At 41.0% G+C, this 24,875-nt stretch overlaps 1 protein-coding gene across 1 annotated transcript in view; it reads left to right on the top strand.

Annotated features, from left to right (window-relative positions):
* pkig (protein kinase (cAMP-dependent, catalytic) inhibitor gamma) overlaps nt 1-24,875 on the top strand; it is a 29,273-nt gene continuing 4,398 nt past the window's right edge. The window contains exons 1-2 of the mRNA XM_088332378.1: nt 1-375; nt 23,794-23,975. Coding sequence (XP_088188504.1) covers nt 23,822-23,975 — 154 coding nt within the window. The 5' untranslated portion in view covers nt 1-375; nt 23,794-23,821. The remainder of the gene's footprint in view (nt 376-23,793; nt 23,976-24,875) is intronic.

Genomic DNA, 24,875 nt, shown 5'->3' with positions numbered 1-24,875 from the left:
CAGACATTTGCTAGACGAAGACTTGTCACGTGCTCAACATTTTTTAAGGAAGGGGAAAGAAGGGATAAGCTTTCAGGGTGCGGAGCGGGGTAAGCGCCAGCCCACGGAGGAGATGAGTTGTTTCACTTGACGTGGCGTGGGAGCCGCCTCGCTCCATTTTGGAACAAGAAGAGGCGAGGTGTTTGTGGCAAGCTTTTGTTTGGCCGCTGAGATACGCGCTGTTAGCGCTCTATTACGGCGCATCTCACCTATTTGTTCCGCTCTTTTTCCCCTTCACCTCGTTTTTGTTTGCGAGTATCCGGGAAACTCGCTCGAGACTCTATGAAGTCGGCTTTCCTTCGTAACAAGTGGCTAAGAGAAGGCGTGCGGATCAAGGTTAGTGCCATCTCACTTCATGTTGTGTATTTTAAGGCGTCGAACGACGGGGCAACATGTTGGTTCACCTTGCCGCCTCCTTGGTTTGGTCTCTTCATCACACTCGAAATGTACCAGCGCCGTTTAACTGGCAAGAATCTTTTAATGGTCGAATAAAAAGATAAAAGCGTTTGCGTCGCCGTGCTAGCTGGCGTTAGCTTATTTTGTCGGCGCACATCTCGAAAGCGCTTCGACAGCTTTTATTATTGTTGTGATTGTCGTCGCGCTCATCTTCTCTGCAGAGGCGGGTTTGGACGCGCCTCCAAGTGTGGCATGAAATCGGCATTCACACTGTTGTTGGCCTTCGGAAGCGTTTGAGGGGAGACCCCCACTTTGCCTTTCCCTTGCTGGCTCAGTGAAGGAGAAGCTTAAGCGGTTGCAAACGCGGCCTGGCGTCTCGCCTGCCCTGATGCTCTCCGCTGGCCTTCTTTCCTTAGCACCCCCTTTTTTCTTAAGCCCTACCGTTGCCTACCGACGTGAGCGCAAGTTCGACGTAAAATAGAAAAAAATGATATTGTTATAGCAGTTCACGACTTGGTTGATCAATATCTAATTGAAGAAAAATAGGGCACATGCTGCCCATTTGTAGTCGTCTCGACGCTTGTGCAGCTGAAAGGGTGACATCAAGGACATCAAGTGCTCAATCTGTTGCTTCAACCCTCCCGAACAAGAGAAAGGCCTCCCATTTTTAGCATTGGGTAGGGGTGTGCGATCCTGGGAATTTTAGTATTGAGCGATAATGATTCAATACCAATACTTTTTGCTTGGAGATGTCATGATCAGGAAAGATACAGCAGCAGGCCAGGTAGGGAGAGTTGCTATAAGTGTCTGTCAGTCACACAAACAGGCATAGACTTGGAGAGTGGCTGAGGGCGCTGGGTTTGTGAGAGGAAAGTGCTATCTACATGTAGAAGCAGTGCTTTGAAGAATTTTTGTGTATGGGTGAAGTATAGATACAATAAAGTTCTTGCTTCGTATCGATTATGATATTTGGATCGATCCAACCATCCTCAACATTTAGCCAACTGTGGGATTTGACATGCGTTCCACGACATCAACCCATTCGCTCGTCTTTATTCCTCCTTGAAAGCCAAGTGGCGAACTGTCAGTCAGTCCTCCTCTGCGGTGGTATTGGCAAAACCCAAATGGGCCACGTTAAAGAAAAAAACTTTTTATGTCCTGGGCTTGAACAGAACTGTTTAGGAGGTGCATAGTTAGGTCCAAGAAGTGTACGCTTCCCTTCTTCTGACTCATACTGGACCACAAGAATGCTACTCAAGTAGTCCTTGATCGCAAGTAAAGTTTCCTCAAATGTGTTTCCTTCACGTGACTCCCCCCACTCAATGATAAATCTCTTAAACAATGGACACTGTGCAGTATCCCAATGTAGAATGTTCCCTAGAGAAACATAAAATTGTTTGTAACATCGCCACATGACAGCAGCCAATACCAGTATTTGCAGGTGCTATGCCTTCAATCCAAGACCGATTCATCCCACTTTTTGTGAACTGATGTCATTTCGTTCTTATTCTTCAAGCCTTTGTATCATATTATAAAGCATCTGATTGCAAATTCTCAATACTTAAGAGCTTCTGGACATTAACCTTTTATGTCATGATGGGGTTTTAGTTCTGCTGCTCAGGGTAAAAACATGAATAAATGAATCCCTATAAAACTTAAACATTGCATGTTGTGTTTCTAGTACTTGTTAAATGTTGTCGGTGAACATCTGAAATATTTTAATGTCACATGACCAACCCCAGAGAAGGAGCTTGCTTTACTTACTCCCTTTGGGCTTTCATGACAAGATGACCTGAACATAATGAGGTGGTACTGCACGCTCACAACCTGTAATTGTGCTGTTTGGTGTACTTTAGCAGGTGCAGAAGGCCTACCAATGTGAAGTAATTGGTTGCACAATTACCGTATTTTCCGCACTATAAGGCGCACCTAAAAGTCTTAAGTCTTAATTTTTTTCAAAAGCTGACCATGCGCCTTATAATATAGTGCGCCTTATATATATGGCTCAATATTAAATCGCAAGGTCTCGCAACTTACGCAACAGCTGCCGACTCGATTTTCCCCCGAACGTGGAGTAGTCCGCGGTGTATGCTGGGATTTATATACCGGCGTTTCATTGGCTAACCAATGTGTCAATCATCATTTGAATCGATCGCTATTGGCTAAAGTTACTCGGAGCCTCGGATAGGCTAGAGGGCCGAAACAAACCCTGCAATTGGCCGAAAAAGATGTCTCAATCATCAGTTAAATTGATCGTTTTTGGCTGAAGTTATTCGGAGCCTCGGATAGGCTGGAGGGCCAAAACAAACCCTGCAATTGGCCGAAAAAGATTTGTCAATCATCAGTTAAATCGATCGCTATCGGCTGAAGTTATCCGGAGCCTCGGATAGGCTAGGCTAGAGGCCCAAAACAAACCCTGCAATTGGCCGAAAAAGATGTGTCAATCATCAGTTAAATCGATCGCTATTGGCTGAAGTTATTCAGAGCCTCGGATAGGTTAGAGGCCCAAAACAAACCCTGCAATTGGCCGAAAAAGATGTGTCAATCATCAGTTAAATCGATCGCTATTGGCTGAAGTTATTCAGAGCCTCGGATAGGTTAGAGGCCCAAAACAAACCCTGCAATTGGCCGAAAAAGATGTGTCAATCATCAGTCAAATCGATCGCTATCGGCTGAAGTTATTCGGAGCCTCGGATAGGCTAGCAGGGGTGGCCAACCCGGTCCTCAAGAGCCGCATGTCCTGCATGTTTTTGGAGTTTCTCTGTTCAAATACAGACGATCCCAATCACCTGGGTCATTATCAAGCTCCCGCACAGCTTGCAAACAATCTTAAAATTTGCATCACCTGAGAAACCTCCAAAACATGCAGGACATGCGGCTCTTGAGGACCGGGTTGGCCACCCCTGGGCTAGAGGCCCAAAACAAACCCTGCAATTGGCCGAAAAAGATGTGTCAATCATCAGTTAAATCTATCGCTATTGGCTGAAGTTATTCAGAGCCTCGGATAGGCTAGAGGGCCAAAACAAACCCTGCAATTAGCCGAAAAAGATGAGTGAATAGCAAGCTTGCTAAACTACGCCATAAAGAAACATGTTTCATTAGTCTGTATTTGTAAATATTTTACTCTCCTGGATTTACTACACTCACCGTTGTAAAAAGACCATGGTTGCGTATCATTATTGAACGTGAGAACTTACAGTGCGTCCGGAAAGTATTCACAGCACCTCACTTTTTCCACATTTTGTTATGTTACAGCCTCATTTTAAATTGTATTAATTTAATCTCTTATCTCAAAATTCTACACAAAACAGTCCATTATGACAATGTGAAAAAGTTTTTTTTTTTACTTTTTTTGAATTTATTAAAAATAGAAAACCAAGAAATCACATTTACATAAGTATTCACAGCCTTTGCTTAATACTTTGTTGATCCACCTTTGGCAGCAAATACAGCCTCAAGTCTTTTTGAATATGACCCCACAAATGTAGCACACCTATCTTTAGGCAGTTTTGCCCATTCTTCTTTGCAATAAGTCTCAAGCTCAATCAGGTTGGATGGGAGACGTTTGTGCACAGCCATTTTCAGATCTCTCCAGAGATGTTCGATCGGATTCAAGTCTGGACTCTGGCTGGGCCACTCCAGGACATTCACGGAGTGGTTCTGAAGCCAATCTTTTGAGATCTTGGCTGTGTGCTTTGGGTCGTTGTCCTGCTGAAAAATGAACCTTTGCCCCAGCCTGAGGTCAAGAGCGCTCTGGTGCAGGTTTTCATCCAGGATATCTCTATATATTGCTGCATTCATTTTTCCTTCTATCCTGACTAGTCTGCCAGTTCCTGCTGCTGAAAAACATCCCTACAGCATGATGCTGCCACCACCATGCGTCACTGTAGGGATGGTATTGGCCTGGTGATGAGCGGTGCCTGGTTTCCTCCAAACATGGTGCCTGGCATTCACACCAAAGAGTTCAATCTTTATCTCATCAGACCAGAGAATTTTGTTTCTCATGCTCTGAGAGTCATTCAGGTGCTTTTTGGCAAATTCCAGACGGGCTTCCATGTTCCTTTTACTAAGGAGTGGCTTTAGTCTGGCCACTCTACCATACAGGCCTTATTGGTGGATTGCTGCAGAGATGGTTGTCCTTCTGGAAGGCTCTCCTCTCTCCACAGAGGAACGCTGGAGCTCTGACAGAGTGACCATCGGGTTCTTGGTCACCTCCCTGACCAAGGCCCTTCTTCCCCGATTGCTCAGTTTAGAAGGCCGGCCAGCTCTAGGAAGAGTCCTGGTGGTTTCAAATGTCTTCCATTTACGAATAATGGAGGCCACTGTGCTCATTGGGACATTCAAAGCAGCAGAAATGTTTCTGTATCCTTCCCCAGATTTGTGCCTCAAGACAATCCTGTCTCGCAGGTCTACAGACAGTTGTTTTGACTTCTTGCTTGGTGTTTGTGCTCTGACATGCACACTCAACTGTGGGACCTTATATAGACAGGTGTGTGCCTTTCCAAATTATGTCCAATCAACTGAATTTACTGCAGGTGGACTCCAATTAAGCTGTAGAAAGATCTCAAGGATGATCAGTGGAAAAAAGATGCACCTCAGCTCAATTTTGAGCTTAATGGCAAAGGCTGTGAATACTTATGTAAATGTGATTTCTTAGTTTTCTATTTTTAATAAATTCAAAAAAAAGTAAAAAAAAACTTTTTCACATTGTCATAATAGAGTATTTTGTGTAGAATTTTGAGACAAGAGATTAAATTGATACAATTTGGATTGAGGCTGTAACATAACAAAATGTGGAAAAAGTGAAGCGCTGTGAATACTTTCCGGATGCACTGTAGGTGAGCTATGTGGCTTTATATTTTCCCGGTATCTTGTTTTAGAACGATCCTGATGTTTCTGTGATGAGTTGAGTGAATTAAACTCAATTCCAAGTGTTTATTGTCATATGCACAGTAAAGTTGCGAGCGAAAAAGAAAATAGAAACTAAGGAATCGTTGGCATTTCTTGAATCCCAAGACTTTTACCTTCCGAATGATATTTGAAATGATGCATTTAAGTGACATCGTACGGACACCACATCAGCTCGTGTCTACGACACGTATTTGCTTCTTTGCAAGCTTTGGGAATGTTAAGGGGTAATCAGTTTGACTGAATCATCTGACTGTTTTGTCGACGTTCCCATTGTAGCGCCTTATAATCCGGTGCGCCTTATCTATGGAAGATAAAGGACCAAAAACTATTTTTTGGGGGTCCGCCCTATAACCCGGTGCGCCCTATAGTGCGGAAAATACGGTACGCTTACTATTACTGTCAAGTCAACTACTTTTCAAGATTAGTATAGCCACCTAACGAAGGCTTTTCTTCCAGTAGTCAGTCAACCATTAATGGGCAAACGGGAGGTGGAAGCATCCTTACAATGCTGCAAAGAACAACAATGTTACTAATTTTTGTTTTTTTGTACTGTATTAACTGTAGCTTGAATGTAGTGGTTGTCCCAGAATCTGTAGCAACTCTCAACTGAGTAGTTAGCGTCTGTAGGAGCCTTGATTCACTTCAGTGAACTGAGGATATGAGTGACTCATGCAGAAAATGAAATTGTTACATGTTTGAGGGAGGCACTCTATGTTACTAGAATCTCCCTTTGCCGAATCTGCACTTAAATAGGCCCACATTCTGAGGGCAGGTTTTGTAAGTTCAATGGAGCTGACCTCCAAATGCATTCTTTGCAGCGCGCGGCGAGGACTTAAGCTTTTCTGTTTTTTTGCAGCCAGACCTATTACGCCGACCATGAGAGCCTCGTTCGATGACTCAAGCCAGCCAAGCTCAGGCCTTGTTAGACATTCCCTGCTTTTCTATAATTTATGAAGAATGAGTGTTATCCACGCGTTATTCGGGACATCATATGTGAGATCTGCCCGAGGCTGTCTTTGATCGAACTTGTTTTGAGAAATACAGAAGACAAGCAGTGTTTCTTCTCAATGGGAACAAAACAAGCTGCAGGAGTGGATCACATTTGTGTCAATGAAGAAATTAAAAGTAATTGCGTTGAAGACTTGATGAATCATGTCTTCCTTTTTTAATTTAGTTACAATTAGATTTTCAGATTCATTTTTTTAGAGTTATAATAATTTATTTGGGGATTACAAGATTTGTTTAATATTCTTATCCTAAGGTTTGTAGTTGCCATACATTCTTGTCGAAAAGCAACAACTTCCAAATAAAAACATTAAAGGAGGCTTTTAACAAAAAGGCGTGCATTTCAACTGCTGGTGTTAATGTGGAATTCTTACTCATTGACACAATTTTAGAGACATACAATAGCACACCATTTTGTTCAAAAGTTTGGATCCCACTTCCTCCAACCTACTCAAATTTCTCATTGTCTGCTTTTTTGATGACAGACTTTATATGTGTCGGCTGAAAATGGCTTTAGCCCGTCTTCGGTTTGCTAGCCAAACATGAGTTCAGCTTTGAATGGCTGACTGCCCTTTTATCACAAGTAACAAAATGCCTAGTAAGATGTATTGCTTCCCATCAATGACTTGATGCACTTGTGGCTTTGTTAGCATGGATAAAAACAAAGGCTTTGTTTCAGAGTAAAATTTGAAACTCTTTGAATCTGTGTGACTGTGTGATACTGTACTTAAAGTTACAATTGACTGGACTGCCACCTGAGCTCGGGCAGTAGACCACTTTGACAGTTAAATCTTGAAAACTAGGTAAGCAGAAACTCACAACTTTATACGTCTGAATCACAACATTTCACTGCATGTCTAAGACCGTTTGACCCAAAGTGGGTTGTGGGCCCGTTTTTAGTGTGTAGCGAGGATCTACCTTGGTAAGATATTGCTCATAAAAGTGTGTAATTTAAACTTCTTAACAGTAAATGGTGATAAATCAAAGCAATTGCGACTTGACAAACATCATTTCACATCGCAAATAAAGACCGATAAAGTTGGTTTACCACTTTGAGTACGGCCAAACATAGATGCAGTGGAGAAAATATAAGATGGATTTTATTATCTTAAAGACAAAGAAGTGAAGCACTTTGGATTTCATTGGAAATGCGGGTATTGGATCATTATATTATTAGTTGAAGTCGTTTTTTCTGGTATTTTTCTTTTTAATTTGAATTTAATCTATGTATGGTTTAAACTGCACAATCCTTTTATTCTATTTTGTAAATTTGAGAATAGTATTTTTTTTTCTTGATTTGGGTCGCAGCTTTTAATTAGGGTGGGAAAAGTAGTTCCTCAAGTTGAACCAGTTGAGAACCACGGCATAAAATTACCTTTTTCCAGTCCACATTGCCATCTAAAATAGTCAAGTCAAGTCACATTTTTTTTTTGTATAGTCCTTAATCACAAAAACGTCTCAAAGGACTGCACAGGATTACAATTACACAATCACCTGATCTTAAACCAACATGCGGGCAAGGAAAAACTCAAAACCTCAGCGTGAGGAAGAAAGAAACCTTGAGAAGTAGCCTCACAAGTGGTAATCCCCCTTCCAGGATGACCAGGGTGGGATAGATTTAGCATTGGGTCACAGTACACAAACATAGTAAACATAAATAAAAGAGAACACTAGGTAACCTGTTGAAATTTGTCCGGAAAGTGTGCCTCAAGCCTGTAAAATGATAGGGCATGTGAAGAAAAATGTAGATAAAGCAAAAGGCCTCTTGTTCCTATTACTGGATTTTTTTTTTGTCACCCCAAAGGCTCCACCACGACAGGCGTTTGGTGAGCTGGCACGTCTTTTTCTGATTTGCGGCTAGCCGCCAAGTTGGTCTGTGCTCTTGCCAAGCCAACACATTCGCATACATTTCACATGCAGTTTCCACCAGGAGTTGCGTAAACACAGCTTGCCATCTCTTTGGTTTTTAATCAAAGCGGATTATGCTAATGACTGATTCATGGGAACCGGTTTGTAAATCGAAGGTGATGTGTCCGTTTTCTGGCCTGCTATGCTAATCGCAAGAGGGGTGGATCTTTTGTTAACTTTCTAAAGGTGATGTGAGTCAAGTGTTGACGAAGGATTTAAAGTGATGAGATGGGAAAATGATCTAAGGAAGACGTGTGACTGTGAGTAATTGGCTTGTGATCTGCTCTCTGCTTTAAGTGCACCTTGGGAATTTTTGGGATTGATCTGCTTTGAAGTGTGTCAGCACTCTCATAGATTCTCTTTCTTGAGGCTTTTTGTGAAACTGTTTTTTTTCCGTGTCAATTACATATAATTTTGAAACACAGTACATATATGCGAGTATACTTCAAACAATGACAGAGGAACTGATGCCAGAATAAAATGGTAGCAAATTTAAGGCTTTAGTATGGAAAAGGCATCTCTTGGCAAGCTGATGCCCCCATGATTCATTTCCGTTTTTAGTTTTATTTAAAGACTATGCCACGGGCAATAACAGAACGGCAGCTGTGGTGTGTATTGCATCACTCACCTTTGACTAAACTTGAGCCACTGTCGAGTTATGATGTTGTTTTAGTTTCATTGATTTAACGCAATGACTGAAATAGTTTCTGACCTGACTGTGAGGAGAAAAAAATGCTGCATCCGTTTTGAGTGGAGCAAATCGAATCACACAATGCCTCAGTCTTCCACGACATCAGGCTGCAAAGTGTGATTTTCAAATGACTTTGGAACAGCTAACAAATGGGAGGGGGTTAGACTAAGCGAGTTTTCAGCTAGATGCCTTTTTTGCCTCCTTGTGTGCATTAATTAGGCCGCCAAATGAAGGATCTTAGAGTCTGATCTTCGATGAAACACCGCTTTGTGCAGAAAGCAAACAGACTAAAGCTTTTTGGCATTTTCTTGTCGTGCCCTTTTTTATGCGGTTATCTATTCCCTTTGCAGTCCTTGTCCTCCTCACACTCATCAAATTATCCTCCCGTTCTGCAGCCTAATCAGGCCATGGCACCCTGCTCAGCCACGTGTTTGTGTTTGTGTGGATGTGTGTGCATATGCGTGCATATGCGTGTGTCAATGAAGGATTGGGCATAAACAACCCGACAAACAAGCCACCTGCTTCCTGCTGAGCGCTCTTGTTATTTAATGTGTGGATGGAAATAGAACTGGGCAACCTTGCTATCCATTTAAGTGCATTGGGTTGCCAACTGGGAGAAAATCCCTTATGACCTCCCTTTTTTTTTACAACTAAATTCCTTCTTAGATTACAATTTTACTTGAAGCACATTATAATTCAAAATTTCCTTTTTATCAGTGATTTCAATAGAATTTTAAGTGTAGACCATGCATCTCAAATCCTACAAGATGTGGAATTAACACTTTGCCCCAACAGCCATTTTAAATTCTGCTTTTCCTAATGACTGGAACAGAATTCCATCACACAACAAATTCAGCCAAGACATGAGACGGTCTTCATTGACTTTTAATGTATTTTTAAGTTTAGTATTGTCTTTAAATCGTCCTTGTCTTTGCATCACAATAATGAGAACAGTAGCAAGGGACATTTTGATTTATATTTTGTTTTGTTTATACTAAATTGATTTTTTTTCAACTTTGGTTTCCATGGGAAAAGCAGAAGGAAATGAAGCTAATTAAATTGAGCTATTTCAGAGAGGGTTTTATAACAAAAGCTACACAACACCGGTTCTTTCATGGTTTTTTACCTCCAAAGTAAAGAGGAACAACTTTTTTAGGATTAAAAAAGTGCCATGACGAATAAGTTATAAAGTCACGTCATTAAGATCTTTATAGAGGAACAATGGGTAGCTCATGGTAAGCTAGCATGTTTGACAAATATGGTTGTCACCAAAAATGGCAGTGGGGCTAAACACGACACCCACTTGGTCAGTCAATTACAAGATGGCCTGCTGAGGCTCAGAACACGCTCACTTCCGAACCATGCTGATATGGTTCTGGACTCCCAAACATAAAACGGACCTATTAACATCCTGAGGCGTGTTCAGGAGAGTGAGCGATTGCTATCGCTAGCTATCGCTAGCTTCTGAACGGCCAGTGATTATTGAGCGCTCGCGTGCCCGAGTAATCACGGGAGAAAGACCGCTTACTTTGATTTCCAACATGGCGTCGACAGTGCTGAACATGGAGGATCTCACCCTGACGAGTGCTGTTGGCGATGTAATATATCGTCTTACATTGCCTGGTAATGTTTGTGAACAATGCAAGACAGGTATGACCCTTCCACTGCGTTTAGGATAACCTTAACTGTGTCAATATGCGAACTGTCGCTCATATCAGCCAACTCGCTCAAAGCAAGCTGTAGAACGAAATCCATTGTACTGTCGTCGGCCATTTTGGATCAGTAAGGCAATCACAGTGAGCGATTACAAAACGTTCAGCAGTGCGCGGCAAGCGATTAACAAGCGACTACATGTCTGATTACTCTCCTGAACACGCCTCTGGTCTCAACAAGTGTGTCCAGGTGCAAGTCACTATTGTGGAAAAGTAGCAAAATTGTCTGAGCAAGACAACACGTGCAAATCCACTCTGTGTGGTAGGGCTCCACAATTACTCCAAATCTAAATGAAATTGTGATGGTAGGTGGTGCGATTGTGTAATGATAAAACACTGCGTATTTTTTCATGGATTTATAGTTTGTGATTTGAGTAATAGACTGTTTAGCGAAGTGGAATTGCCACAATTCGGGTTGTAACAGCGCTATACAATAGAGAGAACGCGCTGGTGTGCTACTTACAGCCTTTCTTTTTTGTCCACTCACTCGTCAATTGGCTTATTGGCTAATTAACATATTTTTGACTCCCTGCCCAGCTCCTGTTAGTACAGAGCGGGTGGGCGGGGATGATGTGGTCTAATGCCCGCAATCCCCATGCCGGTGTTTGTCAATCTACAGTGAACCTTTACCCAATTTAAACTTTCAAATTGTTAAGACTAAGTAACTTCTTAATGTCCGAATCCCTGAAAAACAAACGACACAAGAAAATGTAAAGTAAAATATTTACTTCTCAGTGCAACAACTAATGCAGTATACAATATAAGAATAAACTGTTAGCTTTTTTTTTTTTTTTTTTTTTTACACAACTTGAAAGAGAAATAAAGATTCCCCAGGCCGCATGTTTGATACTGCTGTCAAAGACTGTCCACCCACTGGGTTCTCACCAAATTCTATGATTTTGCTCACTATGATTAAGTACTCACAAAAAAACAAAACCAGCACTTTTATTTTAAAATCGAATATAGCATTAAAATTGCAAATAGGTCTAAAATATCGCAATAAGTTTTTTTCCAAAACCGTTCACCCCCACTGTGTAAGAAACAAAGGTGTGTCTAAATAAGTAGATTTCAAAGTGGTTGGAGAGATGTATGGTGTAGAAAATTTCTAAAACTAGAACCCAGCTTATTGTTAAAGGTCAACAATTCAACATGGTAGACAACTACTTCCTCGTGCAGCAGCCACTCTGCGTGTCTGACTTGACAATGACCATTTTAACAATATCACTAATCAATCATAATTGTGGATATCCATTTTCTTCGCCCCCTTCCTAGAGGCCTGTAGCACCTGTTGCACACTTGATAATAATGCCAGCGGGTGGTGTTTTGCTTACTGAGCATAGTCTGGCACATTGAACTTCCAGACGTCTGGCCTGTGTTATTTTTTGATCAAATTTGTAGTTTAGTGTATGTCATGAAACCAGTGTTGGGTTTGTTTATACTTCAGGCAACTTAGGACAGTCTCCAAACACTACCTTGTAGCTGCTTATTTATCCTTTAGCAAATATTTTCCCCTTATTTATTTTACGACATGTTTATCCTAATGAGCCACTACTAGTATCATTATTCACTAAATTGTTATCCCTAACAATTCTGATTCAAATGTGATCCAATTTGAACAAAGCCCTAGAAAGAGGGCGAGATTCATAGCTTCAGCGGCACGATGAAGGCACGGGAGACATTTTTGTCAGCGAGATGCAGAAGAACACAGAACAGGAGTCCGCTCACAATACAGTATGAATGATTCTAATATGACTTTGCATCAAATATCTCAAGTCAAGGGTTGCTGGCCGATCAGTGTGATTCTTTGCTAAGTATCCCCTCTACCCTCTTCCGATCAGTTGAGGGAGCAAGCAGACAAAGCGAGGGTCATTTCACGAGAGCAGTGCTGTGTCTGTGTGGGAAGCATTCGTTTGTTTTTTTGTTTGGCCGTTCACTCAAAAAAAAAATCTGCATGAATTGTACTTTTTGCGTCGCTTATCCTCGCAAGGGTCGCGGGAACCACAATGGTCAATCTGTCGTCTTCCATTGTTATGTTTTTGTTTTGTTTTTTACCCCAAAGCTGCATGTTTGTGATTGCGATTCTGACCTAAGTGGTTAACCTTTATCCCTTTACTAAACCGATTGGCTTTCGCCTCAAGTGAAATGAAAACTAAACTTATTTCAACCCTACAGCCTCCTGGTAGCACCTATAAGATTGACTTCAATTTAAACGCACTACCTTAATTCCTCCGATCGTGTACGGTGTGTCCATAGCATGAGGGTATATTGCAACAGGTTGACAGTTTGAAAAATAAACACAATTTTTTTTAATATTTCTTCAGTGTGAGAGTGTGTTTTGTTCATTGAGCGTCAGTGTTTTCTCTGCAGCAAAAAAATAGAATTTGACATTTTCCTGAAAATAGGACAAATATTTGTGGCCACTTCTCCTAAACGCTGATGTCAGCTGAGGATTTTATATGGACTACCTTACATCTTGTGTAAAAAATGGGACATGGTAGAAGAAATGGGCTGGGTTTATCAAGCATTACCTCGAGGTGGCCTCCTCAAGGACCCGCTGGGGACTGACCTGCACATAGTCCAGAGCCTGACATATGTGGGGGCTTCCCAGACGCCTGAGGCCTCTGCTGTGCTGTAAACGGAAGAACATTTTGACCGTAAAAGCTCAGGCTGCCAGCACTTCTTCAAGCTCTTGAAAACCCGCCCTCAATCTCTGAGCACCTCTTGTTTCTTTTTCTTTAGCTTTTGTTATAATTGTACCATGCGCTGAAAGTTACCTTGTTCTTCCCTTTGGGACTAGCACAACTGAGTACATGTATTTATTGCTGGTGGATTACTTTTGGCCCTTGTTTTACGCAGGAAGTTCTTCCCACCGGTTGATGTGGATTTGAGAGCAGAGCTGAGGATCTCGAGAGACTGTTTTGTATCTCCGTGCCCTGTCTTAGACCCCATGTTAGCTCTTTTAACTTTTTTGGACGGACCGATTGCAAATGAACATCCGAGGTGATTATACAGTGGACGCAGTCTGGCGCCGGAAAGCACTGCACTAAAATTGGTGATTAAAGTGAGTGTTTTGTTTAACTCTAGAATCTGTGACATTTGATTGAGCAAATACCTTTTTTCTATTTGACTTACCAGGTTGTTTTTAAACGACAAAAACCTCCATGTTTACTCTGAGATATAGTCTGTTCACTATTTGTTTGCTTAGTTAAATATGATGTTGTAATAAATGCACCATTGTGCAAATCCTTCTTTTGTTTAATCCCAAACTTGTTCCCCCAGGCTAAATAAAAAACTGTGGGCATGAAAGGATTCTTTGGTGAGCAGGGCTCGCTTTATACTCCTCCCACTCATGCTCTATATTGAAATTAAGTAAATAAAACAAAATACAAGTACAGCTCATCTCTTTTAATGTAATCAAAGTACAAATTGGTGACTAACATGTGTTACACATGACTCTCACTTCCTTTCGATGCAAGAATTCTAGACCCAAACCGAAATCTAAACTAAGCCTGTTACTTCCTGTTGGCCGCCTGTTGTATACTGGGAAAACAAAGAAGATTGTCAAGTCATGTTGCATCACATTTATTTGTACAGCCCCTAATCCTAGAGTCTCAAAGGGCTGTAATGGCTAATTTTGATAGTTATAACATCGCCTGAACTCAAACCTACATGAGGACTGTTGCCGACCTAGTGGTGTGGCCAGCTGCGATGCGGAAAAGGTATTGTGGAAAGAAGGCATAAGTGGACTAATTTAGACCTGAGTCAATGTATCTGTGCATTTTCATGAGTGCCAGGCCTTCACAGTCTGCATCGACTCCAAAGGATCGGGTGCAAATGTATGCAGCACCTTTGAATGGAAAAGACATTAAATAATTTATTGAAGGCACATCAGTAAGCTGCAACTATTCCAATAAGGAACCGGAGCTACCTTGTGTTTGTTAGCAACCAGGCAGCTGCAGACATGTGAATAGCCACCACCTTCCACTTGAGGGGATAAACGTCTTGCATGCCAACTTTGACCATAGGAGACATACAGCTTTGTTAAAATAATAGCAGTGCGATTTGACTAAACAGAATATCCCTGTTTTTTATTGTCACATGCCAGAAGGTGCAGTAGTTTCTCAGAAAACAAACAAGATCCAGCATTCATAATGGGCACGCTCTAAAAACTGCAATTGGGCAAATAGTTCATGGTTGTGTTCAGAAAAATAGCAGTATGGCAACCAATCTCTGAATTCATCAATTTTGGGGATGAAAAAAAACGGGAGTGAATCGGGTGGCACGGATTTAAGCATGATGAAGCCAGCACAGATTGAACATGCATTTGAGGAAAACAGGTCGTCTTAGCAAAGATTCACGCTGATTGCTGCCTCATTGTTATGTTTAGATGTAATAAGTTTCCACCTGCAAAAGGATGAATGGATGTTCCTAATAAAACTCAAGTAAAGAAGTAAAACGGTACAAGCATGCATTATTGCCATCAAATACAACCACTCAGATTACCACATTTCCTCTCTGTTTTGGTCCTGACAATAGTTAACCATCTCAAAAAAATCTTAAATAATCCAGACAAAGATAGCATTGCCAAATGTGAAGCGCATTAGTTAAAGTATCTTTTGTGTCTGTTTGTGGCTAGTATTGGCACAAAACGTTTGCCTCTAGCCAACTGATAATGACTCCAAGCAGCATGCCATCCGTCAAACCAGTGCACAATTGTCTGTGTGGGATTATTTTATCCCCACGCCGGAAATATCTTGCTATCAACATGTGCCACATAAGGGGAATGACTTAAGGTCGAGCCCTATTCCTTCCCCTCGTTTTCCATCTTCTATCGATACACTTAAGGGATACTCCCTTTGTCGTAGGGGACTAGAGTCAAGAACACACACAGACTAATCATACATTTATTCCCCTTTGCTCTTCCCAACCTGACACCGAAAATTAAGCCCATATAAAAACAAGGGGCGAGTTGCTCTGCAATGCAACCCTTCATCTGCACAGGGACCCGACAGCATACACTGGTTTACCCCCTCAGCATCATATGCGTCTATCATTCTTAACTGTCATTCGCCATTCACATCTATCCCTAGCACACACACTTGATTAACCAACCTTACCTCCAAAACACGTTTCACCCCATCCATCAAACCATATTTGAAAGGAAGGCCCATTCTATTGCCCACCAACTCTGCCCCACCAACTTTTAGTCAAACTGCCTTCATCCATTCTTTCCATATGTCCAAAACATTTTTATCATTATTTTCATCTTGGATTAAAAACAAATAAATTGACCTAAGTCGCAAAGACTTCATCATGGCGATCACCGGTTCATGGAAACCGCTATCAAGCAAATAGAAGCATTTGTTACACATGAGCAGGGAGGGTAACTAATTGCCATTAGCTGGCTATTCCCATAAACTGCGTCCACAGGAAAAGACAAAACTGGTCGGTGGACTGTGTCACCAACACAACAAAACATCTCGGTCACGTGAAGTCGATGTCACAATCCCACTTGGCTCTTAGACAGGAAGCTCTGTTAGGAAACTTGTGCCTCAGAGTCTCCGTGAGGAATTTTTTCAGCTGGTGACTCTTGCTGTGAACAAGCTTGTACTTACCATCTGTCACGCTAACACTAGCATTAGCAGATGCCATCAATATGATCATTTGTGGCCTGGGAAGATTGTAATGAGTGCCAAACACCCACATACCTGCTCGCTCAGCCCCGGCTTCTACCGTATTTTCTGCACCATAAGGGGCACCCCCCAAGAAAGTCTTTTGTTGCATTTGCTTCCATGTATAAGACACACCGGACTGTAAGGCTCTTGGAATAAAACTGTAAGGCCTAAGCTTGCACAAAAAAGTGGCCTTAAATGTGCACCAGTTGAAACACATCAGTGATCATATTTACATGTAGATTCACCAGGAATCGTACCCATATAGCGGCGTCGAGTGCGCCGGATCCGATCCATTATACCCATGGATCCTTAGATGATGCATACAGTGCATAGGCCTAGGGTCTTACCTATTTAAAATGCACTGAATTATGTGGTGAACATGACATTACATCAATTTTCTCAGCTTGAGTCTTTTTTTGTGCAGCTAGAGATCCAGTAAGCCAACGGCAACGGTCAAACTGAGGGTGTTTTTACATATAGATTCACATTTGCTTTGATTGCTACCAGACAACACCAGAAGAAGTCTGCATTGATTGTGTATTGTTTGCGTATAAATGTGCATGGGCCTAATGAATCGAATTATGATATGAACAATAATTGATTAAAAATACATTGACAGCCCGAAATGTAGTCATAGCTAATCCCAACATTACTTTTTCCATGATATGAGCTTTGTTATAAGATAACAATGACTTTGTGGAGGGATTGGTGTTGTAGTAAAAAGTTGGCGATACATTAGAAAGTACAATGGAAAAACAAAAAATCTAATTCCAACATTTTGAAAGGCAGCATGCTGTTTGTCGTCCTATTAGTTGCTGCAGCACCCATATACATATTTTTATGGGGTTCGAGATGTGCTGCTTCTAATTTTATTGCCTGACGACGATAAGACTGAAACATCAGTACACTGTTCAATCTGTTTTTAGGGCCTGATCTGGCCTGTGGCAGAGAAAATCATTTACAGTTAATTTTCAATAAACAAAATTGATTTTGTTTTCCATTTATATTCCACAGAAGAGCAAACTGACAATGTCTTCCTTTGATGTACTCATGAAAGCCAAAGAATCCAAGTAACTACATTATCTATGTCCATTCCTGGTGGTGCGCTGAGATGGTTAAACAATGCCCAATTATGGTCTGTTGCCGCTCAACTGCAGTTCACAATTTATTTATTTTTTTCATAACCCAAAGCACTGTGGGACTTGTACAACATGGATAAATCATACACGCAAACTCTTTCTTGCTTGCAAAAAAAGCCTTGTATTTTCTCTGGGACATACAGTGACTTGTGAAACTATTTGGCCCCCTTGAACTTTGATCTTTTGCCACATTTCAGACTTCAAACATAAAGATATAAAACTGTAATATGGGACAAAATCATGAAGTGGAACACATTTCATTGAATATTTTAAACTTTTTTAACAAAAAAAAAAAAAACGAAAAAGTGGGTGTGCAAAATGATTAAGCCCCATTATTGAGTTAATACTTCGTAGCGCCACCTTTTGCTGCGATTACAGCTGCAAGTCGCTTGGGGTATTGCACATCGAGAAACAGATATTTTTACCCATTCATCCTTGCAAAACAGCTCGAGCTCAGTGCGGTTGGATGGAAAGAGTTCGTGAACAGCAGTTTTCAGTTCTTTCCACAGATTCTCAATTGGATTGAGGTCTGGACTTTGACTTGGCCATTGTAACACCTTGATATGTTTTTGGCGAACCATACCATTGTAGCTTTTGCCTTATGTTTTGGATCATTGTCTTTTTGGAAGACAAATCTCCGTCCCAGTCTCAAGTCTCTTATGGACTCCATCAGGTTTTCTTCCAGAGTGGTCATGTATTTGGCTCCATTCATTATCCCATCAATTTTAACCATCTTCCCTGTCCCTGCTGAAGAAACACAGGCCTAAACCATGATGCTGCCACCACCATGTTTGACTGTGGGGATGGTGTGTTGAGGATGATGAGCTGTGCTGCTTTTAGGCCAAACATAACGTCTTGCATTGTTGCCAAAACGTTCGATTTTGGTCTCATCTATCCAGAGCACCTTCTTCCACATGTTTGGTGCGTCTCCCAGGTTTCTTGTGGCAAGCTTTAAACGACACTTTTTATGGATATCTTTAAAAAATGGCTTCCTTCGTTCCACTCTTTCATAAAGGCCAGATTTGTACAGTATATGACTGATTGTTGTCCTATGGACATATTCTCCTACCTCTGCAGTTCATCCAGAGTGATCGTTGGCTTCTTGGCTGCATCTCTGGTCAGTTTTCTCCGTGTATGAGCTGAAAGTTTAGGGTGACCGCCCGACCTTGGTAGATTTGCAGTGTCCATTTCAGTATTATTGCTTGCATAGTGCTCCTTGGGATGTTTAAAGCTTAGGAAGTCTTTTTGTATCCAAATCCAGCTTTAAACTTCTCCACAACAGTTTCTCGGACCTGTCTGGTGTGTTCCTCGTTCTTCATGATGCTCTCTGCACTTTAAACAGACCTCTGAGACTATCACAGTCAGGTGCATCTATACAGAGACTTGATTACTCACAGGTGGATTCCATTTATCATCGTTAGTTATTTAGATCAACATTGAATCATTAAGAGATCCTCACTGAACCTCTGGACAGTTTGCTGCACTGAAAGTAAAGGGGCTGAAAAATTTTGCACATCCACTTTTCTCGTTTGTTAAAGTTAAAAATATCTAATAAATTGTGTTCCATCTTATGATTCTGTCCCACTTATTGTCGATGCATCACAAGAAACTACAGTTTTAGATGTTTATGTTTGAAGTCTCAAATGTGGCAAATGGTCACAAAGTTCAAGCGGGCCAAATAGTTTTGTTAGCCACTGTATGTATGTGCTTTATTTTCTGCCTCCATGGTGTAAATGCTGCTGTTACAGATATCCATATTGAGTGGATGCAACCATTGTATCCATCGATATATACATAACTTTAGCCTTGGCCTTAGTGGAATTTGGAAAGTGACTGACTGATTTTACACACATATATATTTACAATCAACGTTTCTTCAGCTACAGTGGAAGTAGCCCATATTGTCCAAAAAATAGAAAGTAAAACTTCAACTGATTAAAAGTAATGATAAACACCGATTTCCATGCTACTAGCCCAATTTTTTCGAAATGTTAGAAAAGCTTTTTAAATCAAGACTAGAAAAATTCCTTGAAAAACATCAATAAGAGTAGATCAGTATAGATTCCAAAGGCTAAAAACCATTGAATGGCGATAATTGTGGCAGTAGAGGAAATCACAAATGCCCTCGACCAGAAAATGTATGCCGTTGGTAGTTTTGGGGATCCTAAGTAGGCATTCGACATGATCAATAGCATTTAAGTGTGCTAGGTAAGTTAGAAAAATTATGGAATTCGAGGCAAAGCTCAAAATTGGTTACAAAGCCGAACAGAACAATATGTTCGCATGCGGCATTACAGCTTAAACAATCTTGGTATCTTGATTGGGGTTCCATAGGGATCCAAAACTTTTCAATGTGTACAAAAATGATATTTATGCAGTGTCTCAAGTACTCTGTCATTCTGTTCGCAGACGACACAAACATATTTTTTAGTGACAATGATCATATTGAACTAGTAACAACTGTTAATAAGGAATTTAAATTTATCAAAAAAATGGATGGTTATAAATAATTTATCCATCCATCTGCACCGCTTATGCTCAGTAGGGTCGCGGGGGACTGGAGCCCATTCCAGCTGTCTTGGGGGAGTGGGCACACAGTGCCAGACAACTCACATCGCTCATTCAAACCTAGAGACAATTTGGACTGGCCAATTAACCTGACATGCATGTTTTTTGAATGTGGGTGCGAACCGGAGCGACTGGAGGAAACCCTCGCAAGCATGGGGAGAATGTGCAAACTGCACAGGAAGGCTGGTAGCTGGATTTGATCCCATGACCTCGGAACTGTGCCGCCGGCGCACTAACCACTCATCCGCCGTGCCGCCCTAAACAACTTATCATGAAATGTAAATAAGACCAAAGAAGTGTTTTTGGCCATTTTAAACAGAACCTACAATTTCCTTTATGATTGTATCAATTGAAAATGTAAGTGAAAATAAATTTCTGGGAGTCATAATTGATAACAAATTTCTTTGGAAACCGCACATCACATAAAAAGGAAAATCTCCAAAAGCCCTGAAGTTTTGAACAAGGTAAAACCATTCCTCTAGAACTGGGGTCAGCAAACTTTTTGGTGTGGAGTGCCTCATTCAAACTTCCTTGTAAATCGTGTGCCGCACCAAGATTAATGACTCGCACAATACTTTTTTAATATTCAACAGAACTGTCATTTTACTCCAATCCAAATATACAACATGGATATACATTTTATCGTATAACTCAGTGTTTTTTAATCCTTTTTGAACCAAGATACATTTTTACTTATAAAAAAGTTCCGAGGCACACCGTCTGTCGAAAATGTTTGAAAATAAAGTTATGTCAAATATTTCACTGTACTAGTCAAGTCAAGTCATTTTTATTTGTATAGCCCTAAATCACGAAGAGTCTCAAAGGGCTTCACGGATTATTACACAGACTATTTTTCAGCCGACAAGAAGAGTAGGTTATTCATATGCTATGGAGCAGAAGTGAGTTTTAAGTTTAGATTTAAACATTTCCACTGAGGTTGCAGATCGGATCTCAGGGGGAAGAGCATTCCACAGCACCGGTGCCCGGATGGAGAACGCTCTCGAACCAGCAGAACACTTCTTTGCTCTTGGGATCACCAGAAGACCGGCACTCTCAGATCGTAGGCTTCGGACCGGGACGTAGGGGCAAATCAGATCTGAAAGATAAGAGGGAGCAAGTCCGAGTATGATTTTGTATAATACTAAGAGAACCTTGAAATCACATCTATGGCTAACTGGGAGCCAATGCAGGTTAGCCAAAATCGGTGTTATGTGATCGTACTTTTTGTCCTAGTTAAAAGCCTCGCTGCGGCATTTTGTACCAGCTGAAGTGACTTGATTCTAGACTTCGGGAGACCAGAGAGTAGTGCATTACAGTAATCGAGACGGGAGGTAACAAACGCATGAATTATAATTTCCGCATCAGACTGAGACAGTATTGAACGGATTTTAGCAATGTTACGAAGATGGAAGAAAGCGGTTCTAGTAATTATCTTTACATGCATTTCAAAGGATAGATCAGGGTCAAATATGACACCTAAATTTTTAACTGAGTCACTCTGTGTGATGTGACATTTGTCAATGTTCACAGCAGTTTTTGAGAATATATCACGGCATTTAGATGGACCAATGACTAACATTTCGGTCTTTTCAGAGTTCAGACGCAAGAAATTAAGTGACATCCACTCTTTTATCTCAATGAGGCAGGCCTCCAAATTTCCACAGTTTAGTGTGGGAGATTCCTCCAACGGAAGATATAGTTGAGTGTCGTCTGCGTAGCAGTGGAAGCTGATATTGTACTTGCGAATAATATCACCTAATGGAAGCATGTAAATGCTGAAAAGAAGGGGGCCAAGCACTGAGCCCTGCGGAACACCGCAGGTAACATTAAAGGGCTCAGATGTCATTTCACCATATTTAACACAGTGCGTCCTATCTGAGAGGTAGGATCTGAACCACGAGAGGACGGTTCCTGAGAGACCAATCCATTTTTCCAACCGTTCTAGTAGGAAATTGTGGTGCACTGTGTCAAAAGCAGCACTAAGATCCAGCAGCAGCAAAAGTGATGAAGCGCCAGAAACCTTTGCCAGTAGGAGATCATTTGTTACCTTGATCAGAGCTGTCTCAGAAGAGTGGTTAGCCCTGAATCCTGATTGCATGGATTCAAAAAGGTTATTCTCGGATATGAAAACATTTAGCTGCTGTGCCACTACTTGTTCAAGTACTTTAGAGAGGAAAGGTAGGTTTGACACAGGTCTATAATTACTTAAGATTTCTGGATCAAGGTTGGGTCGTTTCAGTGTGGGTTTAATAACGGCGGACTAAAAGCTGCTGGAACTACACCTGAGGAGAGTGATATGTTTATAATATTTAGAACTGAAGGTCCAAGGACGCCAAAAAGACTTTTAATAAGTGAACCTGGGAGCGGGTCAAACTGGCAAGTTGTCGGTTTGGCCGCATTCACCACCTGTTTGAGATCATCAAGTGACAGTTCACTAAAACCGGACAATTTCCCAGGACAGCCACCCTGTCGTGCATCTGTAGATTTCAGCCCTTTAGTATGTGTGGTATTAATAATTTCTTTAGCAATTTTTTCCTGTAGACATTGAATCTTCTTAGTAAAGAAGACCATTAAGTCATGAGCAGAGTGCGTCGAACTATCTGCAGTAGTCTGTTGCCTTGTAAGCGATGCTACAGTGTCAAAAAGGGCTTTGGGATTGTTCTTTTGAGACGCAATCACCTTCGGAAGATAGGCCGATTTTGCAGAGGCAAGGGCCGCTTTATACTTTAACAAGCTGTCACACCATGTTTGATGGAAAACCTCAAGCTTGGTAGCGCGCCATTTTCTTTCCAATTTCCTGCATTCTTGTTTAAGGGTTCTAGTTTCATCAGTAAACCAAGGCGTGCGTCTTTTAGGACGTGATTTTAGCTTCATGGGCGCTATTGAATCCAGGACACTAGTCAGGGTGGTATTGAACTCATTCATGAGTGAGTCAATCGAGCCATCATATGAAGGAAAGGACGCATAAAAAGAAAATAATACTTAAAAAAGACTGATGTGCTTTGTTTTTATTTTTTACAGTGCAATCTTAAACTGCTTCGTTAAAAACATTAAGTTATTAAATATACTGCACTACCTCGAGAGCAGATAATTAGTATATAAAAATCTACTGCCACCTACTGATGTGGATGACTATTACAGTTCCTCGTCTGAAGAGTGCAAAAATACTGAGTAATGGCCATGAATTTTTTGAAAGATAAAATTAGGCAAATTCCAGCGGCATACTAGAAAAGGTCTCACGGCACACTAGTGTGCCCCGTCACACTGTTTGAAAAACACTGGTATAACTGAGCAATTTACCTTCACTATTCTTGTTCATCAATCAACTAAAAAATTAATGTGAATAACAAGTGGAAAGGCCTGTAGCCATCCATGACTTCAACCCTTTGCCACAAGAATTAACCAGAATCAACCATTCTTCATTAACAATGAACTACAATCAAAAAACAAGTGTTATGGACAGCTACCGTACCATTCATCAATGATATCTTGTTGCAGAAAATATCAGAACTTGAAATAACAGCAGCAAAGCAGAAGGCACGCGCGCGCATACACTGACACATGCGCACACACACGTTTCTTTAGAATATTCGCCATCAGTAAATGGTTTTCTGTGCTTTGCTATGTGGTGAGCAATGTGATAGCTTGCTTCAGTGGTGGTGTTTTTAGCAGTGGCAATGGTTTTCAGGGTCTTTTTTTTTTAAATCAAAATGTGTGACTTGAGTGGGGAAAATGTTTTTACTGTGCAGGTGTAATGCGAGTGCTGGTCATGGACAGATGATGGACGTGGAGACGTCGTACTCGGACTTCATCAACTGTGATCGTACCGGCCGCAGAAATGCCGTGCCCGACATTGTGGGCCAGGGCAAAACCGAGGCCGGCGCAAGCGACGTCGCCAAAGATTTGGCCCAAATGGACTTGAAAGATGCCGGTCAGTGCACAACTTCACTCATATGACTAACTTTGGCTCCATACAAGGTGGTTTCAAAAAGTAATCCTGTCACTGTCACGAAATGAAGAATTCATAATATTGTAGATAAAAATTGGTTAGACCAGGTATGTCAAACTCCGTTTGGCTTTGGGGTCGGTCCCACACTTTCTATTCTCAAGCAGATCAGTAAAATAATTTCAACTCCACATTTTTAGCTTTGTTTTTCAGTGTTAAGCCTCATCATTCAGCCTACCTTAGTAACCTACCCTACGTATTATAAACACTGATGACGAGAGATATTTTTTACACTCAACCTATTCAATCCCACACATGAATTTTTTTTCCCCCTATTGTTTGTGTATAAATGTCCCTAACTTGTTTGTTTTATTTACAGTTGAAGGAATGCACTGTTACTAGAACCAACTCACCACGCTGTACAAACTCAACACTTCCCGGAAAGAGCATTTTGTTAGCATTTATTAAAAAAAACATAACTTAATAGTAAAGACCTATAGACACGCTTTTTTGTTAAAGTCCTCTAAAATTTAAGGCAGGCCATATTAAATCATCCAACGGGATGGTTCCGCCAAACGGACCATGTTTGACATTCCTGGGTTACATAGTTTCAAGCTATTTCTTATATTTTGTAAAAGTTTTTTTTTTTAATGATGTTTTGTTTAAAGTATTGACAATATCCAAATGTCACAATAATGTACTAATGTGATATTGCCCTTGTGGTATGATAATTATCGCGGGATGGTTTGGGTGTGGCAAGAATATAAAAAAAGCTCATGATAATGTACTAGATCAAAAGATAATACTGTATAGGCATTTTTCTACATGACAGGTACAAGAGGTAAGCTTGGCCTGTCATTTTATTTTGATATAAGGATTTCAGGA

The sequence above is a fragment of the Urocampus carinirostris genome, chromosome 3, assembly GCF_059441175.1.
Source record: "Urocampus carinirostris isolate Australia breed hairy pipefish chromosome 3, RoL_Ucar_1.0, whole genome shotgun sequence".
In the NCBI taxonomy this organism is placed as follows: Eukaryota; Metazoa; Chordata; class Actinopteri; order Syngnathiformes; family Syngnathidae; genus Urocampus; species Urocampus carinirostris.
The sequence above is the reverse complement of the archived record's forward strand: the minus strand, read 5'-3'. Positions and strand labels throughout refer to the sequence as shown.